This window comes from Lepisosteus platostomus, chromosome 21 (assembly GCF_059453375.1).
Source record: "Lepisosteus platostomus isolate fLepPlt1 chromosome 21, fLepPlt1.hap1, whole genome shotgun sequence".
Classification (NCBI taxonomy): domain Eukaryota; kingdom Metazoa; phylum Chordata; class Actinopteri; order Semionotiformes; family Lepisosteidae; genus Lepisosteus; species Lepisosteus platostomus.
The window spans coordinates 1,125,903-1,152,758 of record NC_142631.1 but is presented as its reverse complement, the minus strand read 5'-3'; the positions used below and the strand labels follow the sequence as shown (position 1 = coordinate 1,152,758).

The 26,856-nt window shown below is 47.1% G+C and overlaps 1 protein-coding gene across 3 annotated transcripts in view; it reads right to left on the bottom strand.

Moving 5' to 3' along the window:
- mapkap1 (MAPK associated protein 1) overlaps positions 1–26,856 on the bottom strand; it is a 91,001-nt gene that overhangs the window by 16,532 nt on the left and 47,613 nt on the right. For all 3 annotated transcript variants that reach the window (XM_088615447.1, XM_088615446.1, XM_088615448.1), the window contains 3 exons: positions 13,844–13,951; positions 13,034–13,174; positions 23–160 (listed from right to left, as the gene is read on the bottom strand). In XM_088615447.1, the coding sequence (XP_088471573.1) occupies positions 23–160; positions 13,034–13,174; positions 13,844–13,951 (387 nt within the window). The remainder of the gene's footprint in view (positions 1–22; positions 161–13,033; positions 13,175–13,843; positions 13,952–26,856) is intronic.

Here is a 26,856-nt window from a genome sequence, read left to right as displayed (position 1 = left end):
GAGACGGGACAGCGACACTCACTGGGGCTCTTCTCCTCCACAAGGTCGCAGGCGCAGAGGAGGTCCGAGTCGATGGAAATGGGCTTCTGTCTGATCCAGAACTTGGTGCTGGCCTTCTGGTTTGTCACAGGGTCGATCTCCACCTTCTCCCCAGAGATACCTGCGCAGGTGGGGAAGCGAGGGGGGAGGGAGGGGGGAAGAGAGTCAGTCAGCCGCACAAGCGATTTCAGGTCGGCCTCATGATACACCTTTTTCACGGCAAACTGGGTGCACAAACACTAGGAATTCAAACCCAAAAAATGCAGTTTCAATTTTGTACTGGGGGATGCGTCCTTCTTAGGTTACAAAGCTTCAGGTGAGCGGGTTATAAACATGAAAGGATACCACCTTGTGATTCCTGCCCCTTTTCTTCCTCATTTATATTTTTATAGTTGTTGTTATACTCGTTGACTCATTTGTCTTATTTGTCATTTGTCACTGCTACATCTGTCCAACCTGTGACCTGTGCTTGCGGCTGTAGCCTGTCCTGCTGCTCCTGCGCTCTGTGTTCCACACTCTGGCCTGCCTTATTGTCTGTCTCCTGCCACATACAGTTGCTGCTCCTGCGCTCTATGCTCCACACTCTGGCCTGCCTGATTGTCTGTCTCCCGCCATACACTGACACTGGTGCTATGGCTCACCTCCTGCCTGCTGCAGATACCCGTGGTCCTACTCCCGGCCAAGAGCTTTGTTCCACCTCTGCCTCTTGGGGTCACTGGGGGAACTCTCACTGAATGAGCTACAGATCCTCACCTCGGACTCAAGAATTTCAAGATTACTGAGTGCATGACCCCCCACTTTTTGTTTCTGTATGTATCATCACCAAATTTGGCAGAAACCCCTGCATCAGCCCAGGGAGTTTTCTTACTCAAGGGTATACAGGAATCATCGTAATGGCAATGCGAGTACTGTTCAGTCATACCACTGTCATTCTCCTGGCGGCCATGAGCGAGTTCCTTTCTGTCTGTGCCATCTTCCTAACTCTCCCCAGAACCATGTTGTCTCACAATCCAAGCCTTCCCCGGTAAGGAAGGTTATTAGGTTTGCTCCCTTTACTGCTTTCAATCTTGAAAGAACACGGCGCTCATTCAAAATGAGCTCATTACTGAGCACGCGGTGGATTTTCTGTGCCGAGAACACAAACACGCACAGTCGGTGGGTCAGGTTACTCTCCGTCAGGATGCAAGAGAAAGATGTCACAAAGCAGGGTAAGAGGTGGCTCAGCAGTTATTTATTGCTTAGATCTGGTGTAGTCTTTGAGCTTGGGCCTTTCCAACATCCTGGCATTTCACCTGGGCACCTCATTACTGTGGCACAAGGCTCCGACTTTCCCTTCGCCCCTTTCTCACAGTGAGAGGATCGTGGTAGAGGAAGTCACGGACACGTCGCTCACAGCAGCTCTTCCTAGCTCCAGGCCCCAGCTGATCTGTCGAGCCAGTTAACGCGCGGGAGCATCAGTCTGACTAAGACGCGTCCTGCTTCCTTGTCTCGTGCTTCCTGTGGCAGTCCGCGGCTCCACCCCCTGCGCAGCAGAACCGAACACGCCCACGCTGCCCTGTTCTTTCACAATAACGCCCTTCCTCCGCAAACCCAAGACTCGACTTTCTCCCTGGGCCCATGTCCGACTGCCCTACAATCCCAGCTGTATAAACCTGGGTGCTCTTTTATTTGTTACTGTACGTTTCTCTCCTTTATCACTATGTACAGCCTTCTTGGCTTGGAGAGGTGCTTCATAAACAATAATGACTAAACCGTGTGAATAAGCCACCGCTGACGTCTCCAGCCTCCTCTCCGTGGGTAGTTACGCTCACTCGGACCTGACCCATGTGCTCGAACTAACTGCTAAGATGAGCTCTGGATCCGACTCCGACATCCCAGCGCTAGGGTCTGAGTTTAATAATCCTTCCTCAGCCGACCCACGCCTGGGAATGAGAAACTCCTGGAGCCAAGGATTCGAGCCACGACGGACCTCTGCCTCAGGAGAGCGGACTCGAGGCACACAGCGCGGCCAGGAGACGAAACAGAGGCCAAGCTTCGTCCCCCCTGCGCTGTAGCATCATTCACCTTTAACAAAGCCAAATGAATTTGAGTCGCAGAACGAGGATCAAAGCATCAGAGATGCACCCCCCAGCCACCACTGGGCATCAACCCTCTTCTGCAGAGAGCACAGCCAGTGGCCACCTGAAGCCTAGCAGGGGAAGGGGGTCTTCCTATTACAGGTCTGCACACAGGAATATTAAATTCTACTCCTAGAAGAACATAAAGGCACCGCAGTAGCTTTTATGAAATAAGATGAGATCCAGTAGATATCTGGAGACATCTTTTAAGAATTAAATGTACAAATGTATCACTTCTGTTGCGTTCTCCTAAGTGACAATTTTATTTGGAAAAGCATATTAGGTTTGCATAATATATTTTTGTAATGTATGATGCATATACCACATAACACAGAATTCTCAGCACAAGCCCAGAGAGAGAGAGAGAGCTCTCATATAAAGCCTTGAAAACTGCTTAGAGACCATTTGTACATAAGACATCCCTGTAGTCAATTACAAGTAAAATCAGTTGTTTAATCAATTTAGTGTGTATCATTGTAATGATTGTGGCTTTGTCATTAATGGCCTTTCTGTGCCATAATTTGTCATTAATGGTGCTTCAAACTGTGCCTTCCAATTTGCTGTGTGAGAAGCCCAACACATGGTTGTGAAAGAGCTTTGTTAAAGGCGCTGCATTTGAGGAGGGTTATTATTGTGACTGAAGGCTTCCCCCTTCAGACAGAGCCTGACGAATATCACTCTGGAGACCACCAGCCCCTTGTCTTTAACCCCCGAGCATCCCAGCGACGCTTCAGGACCGGGCGGAAACGCAAAAGCACTCAAAACGCCCCCCCCGCCCGCACCTCCCCGCCATCAAGTCCTCCTTGCTGTCCCACGTGAGGTGGGGGATTTCAGAAGCTGCTGTGAAAACAAGCATGGGCTTGTAGAGGCAGCTGTAAGCACTGCAGAGGCAAAAAAAGGCAAGGTATCTGCACAAAAGTAGGTACTACTGTGCATAGAAGAATTGTAAATTCAGTGCCAAACTGAAAAACCTGATGTTTAATGCAGTTTAAAATTGGTTGCTGTAGTTACAGTACTTGCTACATTTCTATCCCAGTTCTGCTCTGTACAGTGTGTGTCTATACAAACATAAGGAAGGTGCTACTGGTAATATCTTAAACTGAAGATGTGGAGATTGTGGCTTCCCAGTGTGTCAACGTGCTATTACAAGCCAGCCATTTTAATACAGGGCTACAAGGCAACATCAGGCTGCACAGGGATGCCAGACTCCACAGAGTGCACCGCTCAGCTCACTGCCCCCAACGCCTGCTCAGGGCCTCGGTAAGCATGCAAGCTACATTCAGTTTTGCAATAGGAGTAGCCCTGGCTCACTGGAGCGGAGGGGATACACAACAGGTACCCTTAAGCTTCCGTCTTCTTCTGGTCCCAGAACACACTGTCTGTCAGTCCTGTCTCACGCTCATTTTTTAAGGACTAGTGATCCATCGCCATAGCATTAAAAAAAATAAGCTCCTAACACGACTCCCCTAGCTGGGGACCTGCTTCTAAATTTCATTCTATGGTCCGATGGCTGCAGAAGCCAGGGAGCCAGTCAATATTGTTAATGTACCTTGTTAATTTGATGGGATTTGTCAGGTAAGTCCGCTGGAAAATTATATAAAACTGTTCCAGATGAACAGATGATAGTGACATGAATTAAAGCGATAGAACAATAGTAGAATACAAACCAGAAATGACACCCAAAGTGGCTGTTGATTTATTGCCATCCTGAGTTTGGTACTGGGCTTCCATGTATATTAGTGCTACAAATCTGGGTCCATTTAGCAGGGAGATGCTCATACATACATCACCGACTGCTGCTCCAAGCCAAGGTCAGTCCTAGTTGCATCAATCTTTTCAACAGAGGCTACTTCTCACGGCACCAGTTTTGTAACTGTCTCAGCTGTAATAGAATCTTTTTTACCCACGCTTCATCTTTCTCTTATCATGTGAAATATATATTCAACTTCTATTCTCTCTCTCACTCTCTCTCTCTGCTTTTTTATCTTTAAAACATTCCTCGAACCTCATTCTTTTTCCTTGGCGCTTGGCTCCGAGGGTTGTGCAGATTTTAACACTTTCAGGGGTATCGCTCCAAGGTGAATCCGCACCACGAGATTTCTCCAATTCTTCTTCACCCTTCTTTCTCCACAACGCAAAGCCTTGACCTCAACGCTGAAGACAGCTGCTGAAACATTAGCTTTTACTTTGGGGTCCTGTGAATTCGTGATCCGACCTTTGAAAAGCCACAGCTTCTCGGCAGCCTGGTGAGATTCCTCCCGTGTGCTGCTGCAAATTTGCTGGCGATATCTTGGCTTATTACACTCTAAAACATCTCCAGCTGAGTCAAATAAACCGAACATCTACACATAGGCCCACCTGAAGGGGTGACTGAAGGAACACAGATCTGTGGTCGCAAATGGAAATTAAGAGGAAAAGTATTAAGAAAAATAGAGAAGCAGATTACTTTTCTTTACACAGAGAGTAGTGACCGTCTTAAATAAACTGTACTACCATGCTGCTGAAAAGGACTCAAGGTAATTTGATGATTGATGAGATTCTGGGATCAATTAGCGACTAGCAACCAAATGAGCAAGATAAGAAACAGCCTTCTCACAATTGTAACGCTTACATTGTCATCTGTCTGTCTTGAGCCTGAGTTAAGTGGCGAGTAAAAAACGATATGCACAACCATAATACAGCAAGGAGGTATGGCTCTCTTTTGTCAATTAGAGTTCGAAAGAATCTAAAAACAACATGCATAGTACCCAAAATATATAAAAACACCTATTTATAAAACATAGAAGTTATATAATTAAGGTAACATAACCTAAGATAAAGGCAGAAAAACACAAGAACGAACAATAAACTATATTAATGTATCTCGGTATGACTCACATGAAGCTCCTTCTCTCACCTCAGAGCTCCAGGCTCGAGCACATAACACACGGTTTCATGGTTCACTTCATTCCATCTGGCACAAAGGAAATGTAACATCAGTGTAAACTGAGTGGAATGTTTTTAAACGCTGTTCAAAAGGGACAACTGATGCCATTTCCACATTTCTATCCCAGTTCTACCATCTAGACTTCCAGAGACCTAGATGGACATGGATTCCATTCATCACTGAAAAATATTCTGCCACTTGAACTCAGGTTAAGTCACGAGAGAAGGCAGAAAAGCACCACTGTTACAGTGTATTAGGTTTCAGCATAAGAAAAAAAAAACTTAAGTGCTGTATTTATCCACATTTAAACCGCAGTTCTAAAAGGAGAAAACAAACATTCTATCCACTGGAAATGTGAGGTTTTAGTAACTCGGTGTAGAAGCTGTTTTTGTTTTAGTAAAGCAAACTGACAAAAAACCAAGCCAACAAAGCTCAATTCCTATCTTTCTTTAAATGTCCATTTATTTCCCAATGATATGAGGCAATTTTCCCACATTGTGACAGTGGAGAGCGAGCCTGGAACCCAATATTAAAACGGATGTGGATGACATCACAACTGTGACATTCAGATCACTGATGATGCCATTAATGTCACCGTCTGGCTGGGTGGCTGGGCTGAAATTCAATTAAGCATTCTGACAGTCTGGAAGGACCTTAGTGTTGTCGACTGTACAAGTCCGATTGGAGATGTTCCCTCTGCACAGAAACTCCTGGGTAAAACGCTATAGAGACGCAACAAGCTTGCATCCACATATTACTGAGCTCGCAGCAGGGCTGTGGAGATGGGCCTGTCACTACCAATTCCGAAGTGACAGCATGTGCATTTCCTAAAGGCACCGGGGTCTTGAACATCTAACTCCGTCAACGTTTATGTACAGCCTGAAAAAATAAAGCACACAGCAGTCTTTGCAGAACACATATAACTGCCGATGCTTTGCCCTCGTGAATCTCCAGCGTTCTTCACTAATCTGTTAACTACGTGAGAATTAAAACTCTTCAGACTTTACCGAGTTGCAGTTTCTGGTGAATAATTCAGGGGAGTACAAATACTTAGTAGCAGTCCATACAGCACACAAGATACACATTTTCGCTAACAAGATGGAACCTGACCCAGTGACTGTAAAGTGATTTTGGATCTGAAACCTGCTCGAGGCCACATACTGGAGATCTGTATAGACCTTCCTCCAACACGCAGTGAAATCCAGGTATCGGCACCTGCAGGGAAAGACACCTGTGCCGTTGGGAGAATACAAGGTTGGTCGGGATGTTCCCAAAATATGATGATTAAATAAATTTAGGACAGGCCTAAAATAAAATAGTTTGGAAAGTGAAATGCAGGAGGGCATGATTCTCCTCAAGAGAGCTGCGCCAGCATAGTGTGAGATAAAAATACGGGACTGGCTTTCATTTATTGAAGCTCAACAGGAGTTTGAGCAAAAGACCAAGCAGTTGAGCAAGCAGAGTTCGCTGACTGAATACTGCATCTTTAGAAATAAACAAGTACATAGAAGTTCAGCTCTGTTTTACCTTGTCATCTAGATACAGGCTCTATTCCTTAAGATTACAACATCCCAGAATGGCAGAGATATAGTGTAATCATGTACTGGTGTCACTGCTTGGCATCGGTTATCAAGACTTTACCTATTAATTTGACTGACACTTATTCTAACTGACTTGCGTTTCTAGGCATGTTACTGGGGCCATCTCAGTGAAGTATCTTGCTCAAGGGCACAACAGCTGTGCCTCACCTCGGATTTGAACCTGCAACCATCTAGTTATAAACCCTTTGCCCTGACCATCACTCCTCTCGGCTGCCTGCATAAACGGCAAAGCCCCGAAGTTCCCTATTATCTGTCATGTTAATAACATGTTTACAATATTATAATTGAGATATAGGATCTTTGCATTCTGCTCTTGATTTTAGCAAAAAAGAGCTGCTTTAGTTGATGGACTTATCCTGCATAACAATTTGCATTGACCCGATAAAAATTATGCTCCAATGACATTAGTTGGCAGCATCTTTATCACCTGGAGGATAAATAAGAATGATTTATACTGTTTAATTTTGAACATATTACATAAATCACAGCTCAGTCATATATTAGTGCAGCTGAGCTATGCTGGGTGACAGAGCTGGCTTCTGGGCTGTAAACGGAGATTCCAGCCATCAGTGGGACACCAGCCTTCGCCCCAGTTTTGCTTTTTAAACATGTTCCACAAAGTGTCACATCCTCACGCAGAATCACGTCCTCGACTCCAGTTCTTAAAGGACTTTATACCAGCTTGGAATGGCTAATGAGCACCATATAACAAACCGTTAAACTGTACCACTAGTCACTGCATCCCTTAGAATTAATATCTTTTGCTATTTACTGTTGGTGATTGCTGCTGCCGTACAGCTCCAGGGTCCAGTAGTCTGTCTGTGTGGAGTTTGCGTGTTCTCTCCAGGTCAGCATGGGTTTTTGCAGCGTGTCTTTCTATTCTGCCACCTCCCACAGGAATGTGGGGTGGGTTTGACTGGCTGCTCTAAACTGTCCCCATCGCTCTGGCCAAGAGATGGACTGGAGGGGCTCCGTCTTGCCTGGTGTCCTGTGCTTCTGAGACAGGCTACATACAGCAGGATATGTGCCTTTCTGGTGATGTTCGGAGGCATCAATGTTACTCTTCTCTCAAGTGGCATCACATCACTTGAACACCTCTTTAGAAACAGCTGTTTCTAAATCTATCCAGCATACAGTATATGAACTGGATATTCTATGCTGCAAGTCAATACACAAGTTATAGTAACCTCACCTATGAGCAAAAACGTCTATAAAAAATATGAATTCAGTAAATCAAGCGGAATTTGATGTTAATACATATAAGGGAATGGAGAACATAGTGTTAGGTGACGCAGAGCTCACCAGACTTTTAAAGACTGATAAAGACTCAATGAGCCCAGCTTCTCCATTGGTGCTGTGTGGCAGGCCTGGAGACCTGCCCGACTGTGACCCTGAATGGCCAGGATTAGGGGTTCCTGCCTGAAGGACATGCTTGAGAGAAACTGCTCGGTGTCCAAACAAAACTGTCCAGTTTACTAGACCGTGTCTCCTTGGAGGAATTTCTTTGAACAAAATAGAGAAACAGGGCCATGATCTCAATAACTGCATATGGCCCAGGCTCATTACCATAGTGAGCAGGAAAAATGCACCTGCTCACTCCCCACCTTCAGCTGCGCTCCGCGTTAATTTCAATTCGTCTTGCCTTGTGCTCCAGGAGCTCATACAGCAGGGGCAGCAAGCACTCTGCACACAACATCTAAGAGACCCACGAGAGGAACCGTTAAAGAAAAGAGTCGCTCATGTGTTGTGTGTTATTTTAATAAAAGGGTGTTTGCATGTTCGTCGTGGCGCAATTAACCAAAAAATTATTCCCGGTCTGTCACCCTGCGGAACACCCCTGATCAGGCAGTGTAAAAAAGGCCCAGCTCTCACCCTGGTCACGGGTAGGCGACGCTAGACGCCACTCCAGCCTGTCGCTGGCCTGATTACTGTCCCCACCAGCAGCCCACTGCAGTCGCTGCTCTGCCCTGCGCCTTCTTCCGCAGAAAGAAAACCAACAGCCAATTTGAAAAAAAGATGATGTCATTCAAATCTGTTCATCCCTAGTTGTTTGTCCACACAGGAAATGTGGCTTTTTTTTCTTAAACAGCAATAAAAACGAGTGCCCTGTTGTTAACCCTGTAAATGCTTTTTAGCGCACAGCTCATTAATATAGCGGACTTCGATACGGAGCAGACATTACCGGCTGGTCTAAATCAAGGACACCTTCTGAAATCTTGCCTGACGCTACACTTAACCCGACACGCCGATTCACATGACTATAAAGAAGGTATTTTTATTGCTGATTACTGAAGTTGGTTTATGACTTCTTTATTATCTTGGCCAGTATATAACTGTAAAAATGTTGCAGATCACTAAACAAACAGCATCCGAAGTAATAAATAACACTGGAAACTGTATGAGCACTGGTCATAAACGACTACCCAAATGTTAAGGACAGAGTATTTACTAGCTGACCATGCTTATCGGAAATTTAAGTAAAAACCTTTTTAAATGAATCTGAATGTTTTCTGAGCTACAAAAATGATCTCCATTATTTGAACCAGCTGTGTTCCCATTCAATGTCTTGTGGAGAAGATCCCAAAACCTGACATTCTGCATCTTCACAGCTCTGCCCTGCTGCTGCTGACACCTGTCTTGGGAGCTGGCTGCACTGGGTGATCATGGGCCTGCAGGAAGAATTGATCTGTTCCCATTTTTTTTTCTTCTTTATGATCAGGTACATATCAACTGCCTCCCAGCAGCGCAGGGCTTCACATGGCCTCCGTCAGAGAGACACGCTCTGACAACAACCGGTCTTGTGCCCAGCAAGCTGGAGAGATGTCACTCAAAACAGCTGACACACATCACTGCAGTCAGGGTGAGGCAAACCAGGCAGCCCTGCCTGAAACAGGACACCAGGTCCACACGCACGAGGAGGAACACACAATCGCCGTCTGGCGTCCACGACAGCGGTGCTTTTGCACTGTGAGCTCGACAGCTGCCCTGCTGCTTTCCTGGTACAAGTCGAGCGCACTGCCCCCAGACAAAGCGGGCCGCGTGGCTGAGCGCTGGCCCTTCTTCACCAGCGTCACCCCGGCCCAGAGTCCCTGCAGGCCCGTTCGCTCTTCACCCCAGTCCCCCTCGCCGGCCCCTCTTCTGCCTCCCCAAGCAAAAGGACATTCCAGCAGGCTGGCGGCTCCCGTGATCCCAACATTCCCCTTCTTCCGCCGGGAGCTGCCCGTGCTTCCCCGGCACTTTGCCACCCTCATGATGCCGTGACGGACTCGGCCAGACGCCTGCCTGAAAGCCATTACCTCTGTGATTACCGCCATTATGTCATTAATCGAAAATCAAAACTGTCTGGACGTTGGCCGGCTTCTCTCGGCTGCCAAAAACAACACACCGCCCAAGAGGAGACTAAGATCGTGCTCAAGTTAAGGGCGGGACAGAAGGCTCATGCTGTTCTGGATATCATATTTACAAAACTAGAGATCACATGCACCCTTCTCCCTGCGCATCAGTGTTCGATATTTGCTTTCAAACCCCGTTAGCAGTTTCTGTCCTGATGGGTAGGAGGCAGAGCACAGAGTGAGTGAGTTGTTCCCCCTTTAATGAGAAACGACACGTTTCCAATAAGCATAACGTTAATTCCCCCCATTTGTTTTCCGCAACGCAGTTAACGAGCTTTATTAAACAGCAGCATTGTATTAATTCCACTGCCATTTTTTATAATTTGGTTCAATTAGGACGTTACAGCGCGCTTTGCGAACGGTGCGCTGCCGGGCTGTGCCGTTACGAGGAAGGAGTCTCGGAAGGAACTGCCAGACTCCGTAATTCATCTGAAAAAGCCAATAAACCTCACTGGCCGGGCCTTTTTTTTTTTGAAGGAAGAAGCACAGCCCTCGCGTCTCAGGACAGGGGTCGGCCCCTCCACTCTCGAACACGTTGAACTATTTCCATCCCCCTTACAGCTGTCCTCTGTATCCACCATTTATCTTTCCTGATCTGCCATGACCTTTTCAAGCCTTCTCTTCAGACAGCTTCCAGATACTCTGAGTCAAACTTCACTGGAAGCAAACTATCACATAAACTGTCAAGCGCGGAGCTCACAGCCGAACACTGGCCAGCCTTGGCGCAGCAATATAAATCCTCCTCCGACGTGACAAGCTCAGAACAGGCAAACATTCCTACACTCAAGAAACGGATACAGCGAACTGAGCCCCTATTACCCAAATAGGCTGAGACAGTTTTCAAGTTTCATCAGCGGTGTTCATTTCCGAGACAAGGGCTCATACATGGTTAAAATAAGGGAGAGTGACAAGCGTGCCTCTCGAACACTCCGCGTTACAAGACTGGCAGCCAGCTCCAGCGTCGGAGGTGGGCGTTTAGCCTGTCGTGGCTGCCCCGAACGTTTCTGTTTATAGACCTGTACTTCAGGTCTCCCTCTCACCGATTTGGGATTCAGAGCACAGCAGGTTCCTTCCCTGTCCTCGGGCGGCATCGACAGTCCCATGTGCTGGAGGAGCCTCACCTGGGACAGCTGCTAACAGGCCCACACTGCCACGCGGAGAGGCCTAGAGCCTGGAAAGGCAGATGCCTCAGGGGGTCAGGGTGTAGCTTAACCAGAAGACAGGACGGCTCACAGGTCTGTCAAACACACTTAGCGTTACCATGCTCCTTTGCAGGTTTGTTTCCTTCATTTCTGCAGCATGGCTCAGTCTGACTTCCACGGCGCAGACCCACACAGATCACAGGACAGATTCTGACCCCGGCTGAATAATGGCACAAAGAGACTGGACATCCATAACGTGGACAGCGGCCTGTTACAACCACGAATACCGGTGCGCGTCGGATAACAGAAACATGAATCACCTACTGCAGTACTTGTGGACTTCTTCACATTACACCTTGCAAAACAATGAGATATTAACAAAAAAATATATTTTACAATGATTATTCTGCCTTACAAGAGACTAACTCGTGTAACCCAACCAGCCACCACTTTTTCACATCTGCTTGGGACCCACGCAGGCTGCACTAAGCTGACAGCGGCCTACTCCTAGCAGATACAAACAGCACCTTTCCTCTATGTGCCACAATATAATGACATTAAAGAACATTTATCCTAAGAATTATGCAATTCGGGGCGGTGAGGTGGCTCTGTGGCTCAGGATCTGTGCCTGTGGCTGGAAGGTTGCCGGTTTGTATCCCGCAGCCAGCAGAGGAATCCTACTCCGTTGGGCCCCTGAGCCAGGCCCTTCACCCCAGCTGCTCCAGGGGCGCCGTATAAATGGCTGACCCTGCACTCTGACCCCCAGCTTCTCTCCCTGTCTGTGTGTCTCATGGAGAGCCATTTGCGGTTTGCGAAAAGACAGATTCCTGATACACGAAATTGTATATGGCCAATAAAGTGATCTTCTCTTATTAGCCTATAAGGATTGTACAGATTCTTAATACTGTAGTTTATTTAGGTGTTTCATGTTAACCGCTTGTTAAAGCGACTGTTGTTTTGCAACCTTTAAAACCTTTTATTTTTGGACCAGGAAGTTCAAGGCACCCAGAGCTGCAGGGAGACGTCCTAAATGCATCTGCACATCGACAGGCAGAATACGTCCCTGTCTGGTGGTCTGTACAGGTAGAAAGCAACAGTTGCTGTCCTTTGCAAGTAGAGGAAACTCAATCAATAACTGTGCAAAATTATTAAATTAATATACATTGCTGCAGCTGTAATGAGTATCGTGCCATTAGAAACCTACAAGAATCCTCTCGTTCATATACATGTTGAGACAGGTGACCTACTGCACGCAACATTGTAATGCAGAACCTGCAGTAAAACATTTTTAGCCTGTCACATGTCATTCATTCAGCACTGCGCAGAGAAAATGTGTGAAGTGGCCACAGATGTGATCTCATTCAAGTTGTCATCAGAGGGCTTGCTGTGGATGACTGCTCTGGATCCTGAATTGAAATTTTATAAAAAAAGCTGCATGATCTCATCTAGCCCTTAACTCATTTTAATATGACTGTGTCCGTTTTAAGTGAAACCTGTTGGCACCAGACATTGTAAAGGAGAAATCCGGCAGTGACACTCAGAAAGAGCTTTAGAGGGAAAGCGGGGACACCCCTGAGCCCTGCACACGACAGAACTACTGTTCCTGCATGAAGTACAGCACCAACATGGTCACCAGGAATAAAACATCCCTCGTGTTGGTGCTTCTGTACAAGTGCTGCCACCTCTGCCCTGAAGACGCCACTCCACAGCTCCCATGTTTGTGTCGCGCTCACAGTCCCAGAACAGCAGCAGGACGGAGTTCAGCCTGGGCGTGAAGGGGGTCCGAGCCCTGCAGAGCAGCCCAGGCGAGACCTACCTAACTGCACGTCGGTGGTGAAGCGGAGCTTGTGGATCATGCTGATCTTGAAGGACTTGTAGTGGTGGCTGCTGAGCATGTCCTGCACCGCGGTGATGTCGATAGGTGGGTCCTCTTCCGAGCTCTCCTCCCCACGGGAGCCTGCAGGGGGGGAGAGGAGGGCGACGCTCACAGATTTGTGCCAAAGTGAAAAACCGAGAGAGCTTACTATCCTCTGACAAAAGCAGCCAAGTAGCCACCTTTCCAACTCGTTACATTACAGGAATTTGGCTCAACCAGGACTTTTTCACAGCAGTTTGATTTCCATTCACAAGCAGAAATATAGCCCCCCCCCCTCCCCTCATGACAACCTCAGATGACAGAAGAATGGGCTGGGAGCAGTCAGCGAATGGGATGGACCACAGGTGACGATGCTGTTCAAGTTAATGGTCATCAGTTGGTGGAGGTGTCCAACATTTTGTCCATTGAGGTGATATAATCAGGGAGCTGGCTGTACCAAAGGTCAGGCTGTAATGTACTGGAGGCCTTCTATTCATCCGTCCCATGTTCGGATACTAAGATAATTCATGCAAGTCGCTCCAGAAAGATTCATTCAGAGACGGTTGAAACGAATCCGCTCCCCAGACCTTGTGTTTGGATGGGCTTCTTGAAATGTGTTATTGAAGAAAACAAAGTTCCCCACTTTAATCCATCATGGTCTTATCTGCTTTAAGTCATTAAACACTAATGATGGCAAGTAATTGAATATGGAACTTTCTGTGGCTCTTTCTTGTGATCTTGTAAATCATGACTTGAATTCTGAAAACTTACTGTTTTCCCTGACCAGGCAGAACTCCAGAGTGCTCTGACTCTCCAGCGTGCCCTCTAGGTCCACAGCCACATTGGGCTCGCTCTGCTTCTCCAAGCGATACTGGGGACCTGCGGGACACACAGTAGATGCCATGAAGCTCGGGGGTGCCGAGTAGCCCCCCCCACACTCGGAATCCCTGAATCGGCCAAGCTCAGCAACTTCTGCATCCTGCAAAACATCTGGACACTGAAAAAAAAAAAACAGCTGGATTTCACTTTAATTTCTGGAACTCAAGCTCAATAGCTTTTCCAAGTAGAGGGGCAACAATAAATTCCTGTAACACTCCAAACATTTCATTTTTTGGAAGGGGGAGGTGGGGTGGGGTGACCTGCAGATGAGTTATGGCCTTGGACAGCTCAGACAAACCCTCATTGTGACTCGTGATCGTGGCAACGCTTCGCCTAAACTCTGGCTGCAGTGAATGAAGGAGAAAAAGGGAGAAGACAGGCAGACCACGTTTCACAGGTCCTCAGGCCTTGGACGCACCTAAGATCCACATATCGGAAAAACAACAGCAACTAAGAAAACAGCATAAAACAAACGCCCACCTCCTGCACGTTTTACTGAATGAATGGGAGCGCGGGACCACAGAACAATTTTAAAATTGATTAACATTTAAGCATTTCTTTTTTACCACTTATCACCTTAATTGATATTTTGCTTTCCTCCCCAACACACCTCTGATTTAATTAGCGCTAATGAGACTTTAATGCGGGGTCACTGTCGGAGCTGGGCCGCGCCGCGCTGGTGTTTGTTTGTCAAGCGCTACGAGAGGGCCAGGAAGTGGAGTCGGCTCCGCTCCCCAGATGAGGGCTGGAGACCAACACCGGCCGCGCGCTCACAAACTCGGCGCCTTTTTACAGGATAGTGTCCCTGTCACTATACTGGGGCATTAGGACCCACACAAACCGCAGGGTGAGCGCCCCCTACTGGTTCCACTAACACCTCTTCCAGCAGCAACTTTAGCTTTCCCAGGAGGTCTCCCATCCAGGTACTGGCCAGGCCCACAGCTGCTGAGCTCCAGTGGGCTGCCAGCTGGGAGCTGCAGGGTGATGTGGCTGCTGGGCCTGCCTGGGTCGCAGGCTCAGCCGCAGAGCCGCAGCAGCAGGGGGGGAGGAGACAGGAGCTTCTTCAGCAGTGGAACTAAAGCAGAACTTCAGGGAGGCCAGACTCTGGGCTTGAACAAGACCAGGACGCCTTGTGTGGCTCACAAACAGAGCTGTAGGTCGGGGCCACATCCCCCATCAGCATAGTGGGGCATTGGTTTGAAATTCTGGAGCACTGGTCCACTGAGCTCCCGAGATCGGGACAGGAGCTGTTGAGCTTGCTGTACATTGAGGACAGGGGATACATGACAGACCTTTTAAAACCCCTTAAAAACCACTCCTTATACAGCCAACCCAAGAGACTGCATCAAACTCAACAATACCACAAGATCACCAGAGGAAATGACCAAAAACTTAAAACAAGAGGCACTTTTTTTTTTCCCCATCCAGCCATGTTTTCGAAGCCAACTCTCTGGCAACTTTTAAGACTCAGAAAACCGCCCCTCCAAACAACCTATAAGGGATAAAAAAAGGGCTAAAAGGCCTCTCCTTCTTGTCTGTCACCACTCGCTGGCTCAAATGTTCTTACTTTCAACAGGGAGGTGAAAAAACAGGTCTTGGCATTGTGCAAAGAAACATCCTTCGTAGTCCGAAAGCAAAAAGTACGCAGTCCATTATCACAAACCCCAGCATGAAGAAGTGGGAACCATGAGTGTCCGGGTGCTACGACAGGACACGTCCCCCCCGTCCCGCTCTCCCACTACAGCACAGCAGTGACGTGACCGAGGGCACAGGAAGTGCCAGAGAGCAGCTTCCTGCACGCGCGAGCCTGGCCCACCGGCCCGCTCTCTCCGATCCCCCGCAGGCAGGGCGAGACGCGGCTGGGCCTGGCGGATTCACTGCAGCTCCCCTCCGCGCATGTCAAGGTCAGAGGCTGGTGTGCACGCCAGGGGGCTGCAGCAGGGGAGGGCCATCAGATTCGCCGCGTCTTAAGAGGCCGTACTCATCTCAATGGAAATGGAGAACCTTTTCGGTGACCTCTTTGGCTCGCAGAGATTTCAGACATAATTATGTCGCGAGAAGGAGAACAATAAAAGAGAATGAGGGGGTGGGGGGGGGCAGAAAACTTGAAACACAGGCTCGGCCAACTTTAGGTCAGAAATCAGCTGAAATTCATTTACTTTTCCCTGAACGCCACAGTGCTTTGGCTTCTAATGGCATCCAGGGAGGGGAGAGAATAAAGGAGAGGTTTTTAAAATGCTGCTCCGTTTAAGGACTCCGGAGAAAGCCGCAGTGGGGGTTCGGGGGGTTCCCAACCACCAGCAGGGTCTTCCAGAAAGCATTAACAGCAGGGCAGGGGGCAGAGGGCAAAGGGCAGAGGGCAGGGCTATTCCAAGCTGGTGCAAACTCACCAGTCCAGCACCAGAGATCTCCCGAGAATAAATCTCAGGCTCTCACAGGGCATGGAGCTCGAAAGAGCTTAACACAGCAAACAAAGACAAGGGGATACTTACAGGGCTCTTCCAGATTCCACCTGCCTGTGGCCCCTGCTCTGCCTGACACAGCTAGTGCCACCTGAACCACGTCCAGCAGCACTGGCGCCTGGGCAGGACAGAGCTTCAACACACAGCGGCGCAATCAGGGTGGAGGCCTAAGAAACAGGCTTGCTTACCACCCGCTTCCTGACTGCCCTTACACACAGATCCGTAAAGTTCTTAGATCCGTGACTGAAACCAGGTTATTTACATCTTAGTCACCAGGCGGATCTGATTCAGCGTGTTGCTGTACGGTAAGTGTTTTCTCTTAGCGGTGTTAGAAAACACTGTGCTGGCAAGAGAAGCAAAATATCATGAAATTCAATGGCAGGAGCTTAACCCTGTAAGGAAAGTAATTGTTGTAATGCGCCTGTTTTTCTGTGTGTGTGCGCCACAGGCAACTGTATTTTTATTAAAGTAGCAGTGACCCCAAGAGACTGAATTAGCAAAGAGCACAGGAGACCTGGTCTAGAACATTGCATTATTTCAGGATATATAATTTAATACGAACTGTCCTTATAAATCAATACATATTACGTTTAAACGACAGAGCAGATTGTAGACATCGCTGCCGCCAACAGAGAGCCCATCAGAGCATCGCCATGCAGACAGCAGGGAATTCGCAGCAATTTCACAATCTGCGAAAGACAAGTAACCCGTTTCATAGTTATTTTTTGAAAAATACCAAAAAAAAAACAAAAAAACTTGTCACTCTAAGTAGGGCAAAGACTGTGGGCAGTGTTTACCCTTTTGCAAGTAGTTTCCAAAATGTCACGGGAACCTTAAAAAGTATGTGACCTCCACAGAAGAAAGGGAAATGCTACTGACCCCCCAGGGCAATTTCTATATAACAGTTAATACATTTTAATCTGTGTATAACTGGCAAAACTCTGGCTGCAGAAGACACAGACCTTTTTCTGACGTAGGTGCAAATTTGAACTATTTTCATGAAGAGGGAACGGGGCTGGTCTCTGTGACAAATCAGAAAGCCTATATTCAAGAGCAGGAAGGCTTCAGCACCACTGATGTGAGGCGCTGAGGTGAAAGTGCTAAGCACAGTATTTACCAAGAAACAAGAAGCCATATAATCTCTTTACATTTGAGCTACAAATCTGCATCAGAGAGCAAATACTGCAGCTAATACACAAACGCATAAAGTGACCTTTACGTTCTCTAGTCAAGAGATCCAAGAGAATCCAGCACAGCTCCATTGGAGACAGGATTTGACCTTGCAGACGCAGGCCATGCTTTCCAGCTTCAAAAAGCTGCCTTGGATGGATGACTGCAACAAGAACGCAAGTTTTATGTCTAAACCTTTCACCGGTATCCAACCTCAAGGTGCACAGAGTTCACATGGCCAGTCGTCAGGCGCAGTATTTAAGGGAAACGCACAAAAAACAAATCTGCAAAAAGCACCCAACAGATCTCGCTACTCCCATGAGTCTCAGTGTGTTTTAGCTGCTATTTAGCCTGCTTTGTGTTGACAGGGGTTTGCTCTCAGCTATCTGAGGCGGAAAGGGGAAAGGGAAAGGTGGGAAGATGGAGACCGATTCCAGGGTTCTCCCCCTGCTCTTTCTCCGGAAGTTTGCATTTGAAAAGACCTTGATCTGTCCAATACATTAGGGGAGAGAGGAAAGCAAGATGTTCCCCTCCAGTTGGGCTAATTAACACTTTTGAAGGAACAGTCCATATCCCTTAAATTGCTGTGGGGATCCAGATGTGCAACTAGGCTAATGACTGACTGGCTAACGAAGAAAAATGGGATCCCGTTCTTGAGCAGGAATGTAAGTCACCTTCCGAGCACGCCGTGGTGTCATCTCTGTCATTGCCGAGACTGTTCCCGGTCATCCTGGCTGACGACGGGGCTTCTAATGGGTTTTTTTGTGCTCTCCATCCCAGGAGGGGCTTGCTAGCATTTTAAAAGCACAAGGTCACAGAGCCCCTGCGTGACTCTCCGAATCCAGCAGGAAAGGCGCTAAAACGAAACACCTGAACATCAGAGAGCGGGTCTTATTTACCAGCTGCAGAAATGAAAAGTTTCAGCAGTTAAATAAATACCTGTCACAATTACCGCTGTGTTATACATATGTGAGGCACTGGGCCCCAGGCAAGGTTCAGTAATTCGCTGAGCTTTAGGACTGACCTTAAGACGAGGGTGATATGTCAGGGTTGCTCTTTACATATACTTCATTGATTTTTATTCAACTTTCAAATACAAATCATTTCACTGAGTATAGGTAAAGCACTTTTAAAATGCATGCGATAAAGTATGACTTTAGCAACAGCGGATATTCACAGAGAGCACTAAGAAAAGAGACTTCCTGTAGTTTGCTTTGCTGACAAGACTAGGACAGAGGGGAAACGTGGTAGGAGAAAAAGGAATCCCCAGGTGCAAATGAAAGTGAAGAAATTATGTAACAACAATAATAATAATAATAATAATAAAAATAATAATAATAATAATTCCTTACACTCATGAAGCGTCTCTTTGGACACTCCACTCAAAGCACTTTACAGGTAATGGGGATCCCCTTCACCACCACTAGTGTGTACCCCAACCTGGATGAAGCGATGGCAGCCAGAGTGCGCCAGTCCGTTCCCCACACACCAGCTCACAGTGGGGAGGAGAGCGGAGCAGGACCAAGGAAAGTAGATTTCCGGAGGCCAGGGGCGCAGTGGGGAGATGGGGCAGCGCACGATGAGAACGCTGCAGCTGGGGCTGCCTTCCTCTGAAGGAAACCAGAGCTGACAGGGGTTACCTCTGGAGAGCCCCGCTTCTCCGTTCAAAACCTGAGAAGATGTGGCAGGCCCTGTCGGGGGACCCTATTTTTTTTGTGCAGCCGGGAGCCCTCCTCCTCCATCACCCCAAACCCATTCCTAGCAACCCTTCTGTACACCCACCCGCGCCCCACATGATCACACACCACGTGAACCCGGACACCCACAGCTCCCTAGTCCAGCCACTTCTCTCAGCGCTGGTCCCCGCTCAGCGGAGGGAGGTATGTGGGGAACTTGGTCCCTCTTGCCTCGTGCTGGAGGAGACGGCCTTCTCCCTGATCCTGCTTCCGAATCCCCCCCCCCCCCCCGAAAAACACGAGGAAGAGCGAGACCAGGGAAGACAGAGAGGGAGCGAGGGAGGAGGAGGGGGGGTGTGGGAGGCTATTAAGCTATCAAGCTGTATTCAGACAGATCTGGCATCGAATTACAGTAATTATTGTTATTGTGCTGAGAGACTTCGTGAGGGGCTGAATTTATTCTGGGCCAAAGGTGCCGAAGAAAAGGGAAAAAAAACTGCAAGATATCAATCGAAAACCAGTTTAAACCAAGGCTGTGCTCTCCATTGCACTCTGCAAGCCTGAAATGCCAGTGGCGGGTGGGGGTTAATGGCATCTCAACTAAAATACCCACATGGTGGCATGGGCTCGGAGAATCAAACAATGTGCCACCCCTCATTGGCAACACCAACACCACAAAGACCTTGCCGAGAGCTCTGTATTAAGATCTCTGGAGTGGAGAACACTGGGTAACACTACGAAAACACCCTGCTTCCAACAACTATTCTCCAAGCTCCCACAGTTCGTGACTGGATGCGGTCATGCAGCAGCACATTCCTTCTGAATACACATTCCTGTTTCACCATGAATCTCTTCCTCCCTTTACACGTTCCAAGACCCAATCTGTACCACCTAATACTCTAGATTTATCCATAGGTTAAAAAGTACAGTAAAAATCAAAGATCAAATCACTTTCAACAGGTCTTTCATATAGCCTTTTGAGAATATTGCTGTTTTTTTGTGCTCAGAAAACACTGAAGAACAACCACAGGAGCATACACAGACATTAAGAGCCGAGTACGAGGAGAAGAAAGCCACAGTCATCAAAGTTAAAACCTCTCTAGAACACAGAGCCAGTGCTATGAAAACATTATCTACCGCCGTTTATTACAGGATACTCTTCACAGAAAGTCACTTTCATTAAATGATAAAAATAGACCATTTCCAATACAATTTAGACAATTTAGACAAATCTGCTCTCCAGAAGGACTTCGACCATTACTGGACAGCCAATTTTCCTCATTACCAGGGCGAATTGAGAGCCTTTTTGGGGGAGCTTCTCAACACACAAGCCATCAGTTTTAATTTTGAAAACTTTCTCTTTCTGTCAAAAGCGAGAGGAAAAGAAAGAAAAAAAAGCCCCATTCCAAGTTTTATCTGTTCAACAAAATGCTGTTATCTTAGCACAGTGTCAAGAACTCTATCTCTTTTTTTTTCAGGTGACAAGCACAGACGAGGGAGATAAGATTGGAAAAGAATCCTTCTCCACTGAGTAAATAAATAATCAATACTCATCTAAATGTAAATGAGAAAGTAGCCCCCTTTGATAACAGGGTTTTTATCAGCGACCCAATTTTCTACAGACACTGAGCCTCAAACAAATCACCATCATTCAGTTCTCACTTAATGGATAAAAAACATAACTAAATTGAAGCGATCGCCTGGGATCAACTAAGTTAGGATAGCCACTGACAACAATCAAGTCCCGCGGAATGCAATTTAGTTTGATTAGGTTTTTATTTTCTTCTTTATTTCTGATCTAAAGAGAAAAAAAAAAGACATCACTGTAGATTTCACAAAGGTGTATCGCGACGGTCGGCAATGTATCACATTTAAAAATTAGTGAGTACGTGAACCCAGCTGTGGAAGTGCTGTATTTTTCACAATTTTTTTCCACTTTTCCCTATCGGTTCCTTCAGCATGCACCACCTTATTCTGATGGTAAAACTGACCAAATCGTTTGCTTTGCAAATACAGATACAGCACCTGTGAAACAAGAGTTTAGAAAAAGGTCTACAGCAAGACAAACGACCTGGGCCTATTAATCGTCTACCCATCTGTTCAGGAAAGCGAAGTGAAATCGTGCTTATTTCTTCTGTTCAGGGAAAAGTTTGCTTTCAGCTTCTTTACTGATGCGAGACACAATTACACTACTTAGAAACTAACTGGCCTTTTCTTTTTGCAATAAACCGCCGTGAAAACATACGCTACTGCCAAATGACCGAGCCACACTTCACACCTCGCTATTCTGGCTTAAAATCTGACCTCCGCTGGATTTATTACAGGTTGGCTAAGGACAGAAAGGAATGCAGTACCTTTGACCTCAGAGCTAATAGTGTCCTGCATCTAACCCAGACAGCACTGGGCCTTCCCAGAGGTCAGTGCAATTCTAGACGAGCCTTCTGCAAAAAAACAAATATTGCATATTGCGATTGGAACGGGCAGATGGGAATACCTTGTCTCACAGGCATCCACAACACAAGAAGAAACATCCATAGATAAATAATTTGACAGGAAGGAAGTGTTGTAGCTGTCGCTCTCCTCTCTCCACATCTGTTACCACTTTTACTGCTGCTGCGCGCGAGCCTGGCCCACCGAGGGCCGTGCAGGCAGTCCGGACAGGAGCGCCGGTCGGGCGAGACAGCGGGACCTGCTCGAGCCTCTGGCCACCTGGGCCGGTCCCCTCAGGGAGGTCACTCGCTGCTCAGCGCGGCCTCGGCAGGGCCGGGGGAACGAAGGCCAAGGGGGCCAGGAATGAAGCCGGAGTTTCGGGATCCCCCTTCTGGCCCCCAGACGGAGAACCTCAAATTCCCCTGAAGACTTGTCACAGTAATGAAGGCGTGCAGCAGGTACCCGGACACAGCACCATGCTGCTCTGGCCAGCCCCGCGGGCTCCTGCAACTCCGGTCCGGCCGAGAGGACAGGGAACCATCTCAGCGGCTCAGCCTCTAAATCCGGGGCGACAGCTATTCCACCGGAGTCAGGGGATTTTGACACCTCGGCCAGCGGCTTAAGGAAGGCTGCAGCTCGAACCAATTTCACCTCTCTGCAGAGTGACAGCAGGCCGGCTCCTCTGAAGGATTGTGGTCTACAAGCCCAGACCGGGGGAGAGGGGGAGGGGGGACTGGCATGCTGTCCTTTGCACCTGTGCGAGCGTTTCTTTGTTAAGTGCTTGCCGCTGAATGGAAAGACGCATCTTTCAAAGAAAGAAACAAAGGAAGACGCACTTCAGAGGAGATCTGTAAAGCAGATCCAGTTCGTCCACCGGATCTCACCTGACTTCTCTGACAAACCCCAGACAATTGCCTCACGGGGTCCCAGACTAAGCGATGATAAAAAAAAATCAAGCTTAAGCACCAAAAACAAACAAACACAAACAAAGAAATCAAAGCCAACCTGGAGTGAAACAACGGGTGTACAGAGTTTTAATAAATGTCAACAGCTGCAAACATCTCTTTGGGGCTCGACAACGCAAGCGGGCATCACTCTCTCTTCCAATCGCGCCTGAGTTTGGATATTCCACAGCGAAGCCCCGGAGCTGTGCAGCAGATGATAAGGAAAACGGGAAGGGGGGAAAATGTGGTGACATCTGCCAGCGTCTCAGTTATACTGAGAAACAGGCTTCCTCATCAGGCATCACTCTGCAGCCGGAAAACCAGAGAGGCATGGCGCAGAATTCGGAGACACCTGTTTACAGACAGAGCTGTCAAAAACGCAGAAGTGCACATGGGGGAAATCCACACAAGGTCCCCAGCGAAAGCACACCTACAATCTCTGCACGCTTTGCTTGTTGACAAAGCAACTTGTTTTGGAAATTAAGAAAGAATTTTCCAATCCTCTGCCACGTCCTACTTAAAAGTCAGGCTCTTACATGCGAAACAGGATGAAAAAAACGTAACGTGATAATCTAACATTGTTGACAGCACACGGCTCATTCCGTTTATTAAGTACAACTGTAAAACATATTACTAGAACAACAATTAACATTTTACAGCCAGGACTATTTCTTTTTGAGAAGTCGCTGTTTTGTAAGGTTTAAATAAGCCAGAACACTCCACTTAGAAACCTAATGAAATTAAAAAATTTAAAGCACTTGATTAGAGGAATTAGAATGGGCACATTTTGATTTACAGGAGGAATGAATGTTAGGCAATGAGTTTTCTTTCACAAGACCTCTTACATGCAAGTCCTAAACAGTATTCTCATTGTTCAGAGGTTAAAGAACTGTTTCTACAGCAGTCCTGCTGACTTAAAACTATTACTCTGGAGTTAACGTGAAACCCCAAACCACTGTTATTCTAAGAATCATCCTTTAATGAACACTAAGTGCTGCGTTAGTCTAGCAGTGCAGTAACACCAAAATGAATGCTCTTCTGCTAAAAAAAATAAAATAAGAGCCACCACAGATGTTTGAGCAGGGGTTATTGCTCTGGTACTTTCACAGTGATTTTGAATGGCAGTACAAAGCATTTAAAATAGTTTCTGCCTTCCATTACCTTCGCAGGAGCCTCAGCAGCTACCCTCCGCTGGGAATAGATCCATCTACTTGTAAGGTACGAGCAAGTCTCATCTAAAATCTATGCTAAAGAGACAGGTCTCACAACATAAGGGGAGCCTTCAGTAACTGGGAACATCACCTTCCATAAGAACAGCTTCCACTGGCTGGGAACCAGTCATCAGCTGTCTGCGACTCCTAGGATTTCGACAGGCCTGCCTAGCTGTCCGTCTGCCCGTCTCTCTGCACACATGTGTGAATTTCCAGGGCCACATGAACTGCACGACTAGGGGGAACACATACACCACCAATCGAGGGAAGAACACCCTCCGCCTGCAAGACTGAACAACAACTGTGTCCCTTTTCCTCAGTTAAATGATCAATTATGAAGATTAAACCAAATTAGATAATTTCAAACACTTGCTTGGCAAGGGCAAAGGGAAAGAATGAGAAAGAAGGGGGACGCGAGATGGAGAGATGAAAAAAAAAAAGCCTTGAAAATAATATTGTGTCTTCCGCTCCGTCATACCGGAGCAATTCTGTTACTTCGGTCGATGGTTTCAGTTACTTTCTGGCTTCCTCCAGGCTCAGGCTAATCCGCCCGAGTGAGATTTACAGACGATTCCCAAACCCATTTTCAACCGATACTTCACACAACTTAAAAAATTAAAAACCTGAAATCTTGACAGCATAAAGGGGGCCCTGATGTTATTCTACCACAGCTGTTTTCATTTAAATCCAAAGCATTAGTCATCATCATTCTTAAAAGGATCACACCACTGCACCTCCCCCCCAAGCCGTTGATCATGACAGACTGTGGAAAATAAAGGTCATGTCTAGGAATAGGTGCAACAAAATTATCTCAGCTATCATTTTAGTTTTTCTTCTCTTTTTTTTTTTTCTCTAATAGCATTTCATAGGTCGTCTGCTGTCTTAAGAAATTAAATTCCTCCCTCCTCTGAAGGGCCCCATTAAAGCAGTTAATCCACCTCGGTCACTCAGGTTTCCTGCTCGTGTTTAATCTCTGCACTTCTTGCTCGTTAGCTCAAGGTCTTGCACTCGGCGCCAGGCAGAGTCCTCTACAGCAGCGCACAGGGGGGCCTGCTGTGCAACGGGGGAATGGAGGCTCTTCCTTGCACAAAAGGTTGTGGGAGTTTGGAACAAGCTACCCTGCGCTTCTTTCATCACACAGCTGGAGGGGATCCGGCTCCTGGAGGAGAATGGACTAGATGGGCCAACTGGCCCCCTCTTTTTTCTCACCTTTCTGATGCTCTTAATGGGGTTTCAGGGTGAGCGACAGAGACCATACTAGCAGCTCACTGCTTCCCAGCTTGGAGTGTTTTTTCCCCACCCAGCAAAGATGTTATCTCTCCTGCTGTGGAACGCCACAGACAGTATTGATCGCCCTTCTGCCGGCTGCAAGCACCTTAAAAATAAGATACCTTGTGTCTCCGTGTGTATATATATTTTTTTAACTTAATATCTTATTTTCCCACACTGGTCGCCTGCTCCTATTAAATGCTCAGGGTATTACGCTGACCAAAAAAAAAAAATCTAGATGCTTTTCCATTGCACACACCATGACCAGTTCCTTTGGTGTCAGAGAGCTGGCAACTAAACTCACCACTAGAACACTTGAGCAACCTGATGGAGGCACACCTGTATCCTGAGAGAAGGAGTGTTATGAGCATTTACTCAGGTAGTAGCACAGTGCAGGCACTGACTCAGTAGCACAGTGCAGGCACTGACTCTGGGAGTACCTTGCAACATTTTTGTCAATGAAGCTTAAAATGCGATGCACAAGGCAGCTTCATTTAATGTTTCTTATGTCAACATGACTAATTTTGAAGTTTTAATTTGAAGTACACACTTCAAAACACAAGGAACATTACAAACGAGAGACCCGACGAGCCCATTTGAAAGTCAATAACTCCCTTCATTACTGCCAGCTCAGTTAGTTTCTGAAAGTTCAAGGAGAGCACCATCAATAGAACAAAAAACAAAACCATTAATTAATAACATGCCTATTTCTGCCGGCTCCATATCTGCAGTGATTACACACATGCGTTTAAGGCACGACAAGCCAACAGAAGAAAGGACTCAAATAAAAAACACTTGCACATTTAAAAGAAAGAACAAGCCACATGGAGAGCAAGTACTAAATCAATAATTGAAAAAAAAAAAGTTCGGATTTCTTTTTGTTTTCCATGTCTCAATCAGGACTCCGAGGTCTCCTCTGTGAGGGAGAAGCAGAGTGGCTCTTGTGTTTGTGAGTAATTGAAAACAGTGCCTTAGGCACTATCACATTACTGGTCACGAGAGACTGTAGTTGGGATCATTTTATAGAATGAGAACCGTAAATAGGACTGCTGTCTTCCTGAATTATCTTTAAAAAGGGGTGTGGGGCATGATCAGAGTTGGGGAGCTTTCCCCCCACGCCTGTCTGCGCATCTCGACCACGGGCTGTCTGCGCACCCCTGACAACCACAGGAGGCTCCGAGGGTGCCATGGGCTTCACATTCTGAGCTCGTGTGGAGACTGGGCTCAGCCCTTGCATGCGTAAACCCAGGCCTGGAAGCTGAAAAGGGGCTCCAAGGAATAAACACCCAGAAAAGCCCTAACTGAACCGCTGCATCTTAAAAGCATCGGTCATCAACTGGCTACGTGCCAGACTCTCCAGTCCACACAGACTGCCTTCTGCAGGTACTGCCCGCCTGACGATCCCTCCCCTGATCCCTCAGGGCGACAGGCTACCTGGGGGTCGGAGGCAGTCTGCCCAGGGGTCAGGCAGCTGCTTTGTGCTCTGCTGTCAGGATATCTGCAGTATCAAGGACACATGCACAATCCAAAGGGGAGAGCTTTACCTTTATTGAACTATTAATGATTTGTGCAAACTTCAAAGCTTTGTTTGCATTTTTCTTGGAAATGTTCAGATAAACACTCTTATGACTTAGCACTGCTGACAAAAGAGATTTTTGTGTCTCCCAAACAGGTTTAAGCCCTAGAGAGCTGCCCCCTCCACACACACACGCACGCACCCCCCCCCTCCCTTCAATCCATTTC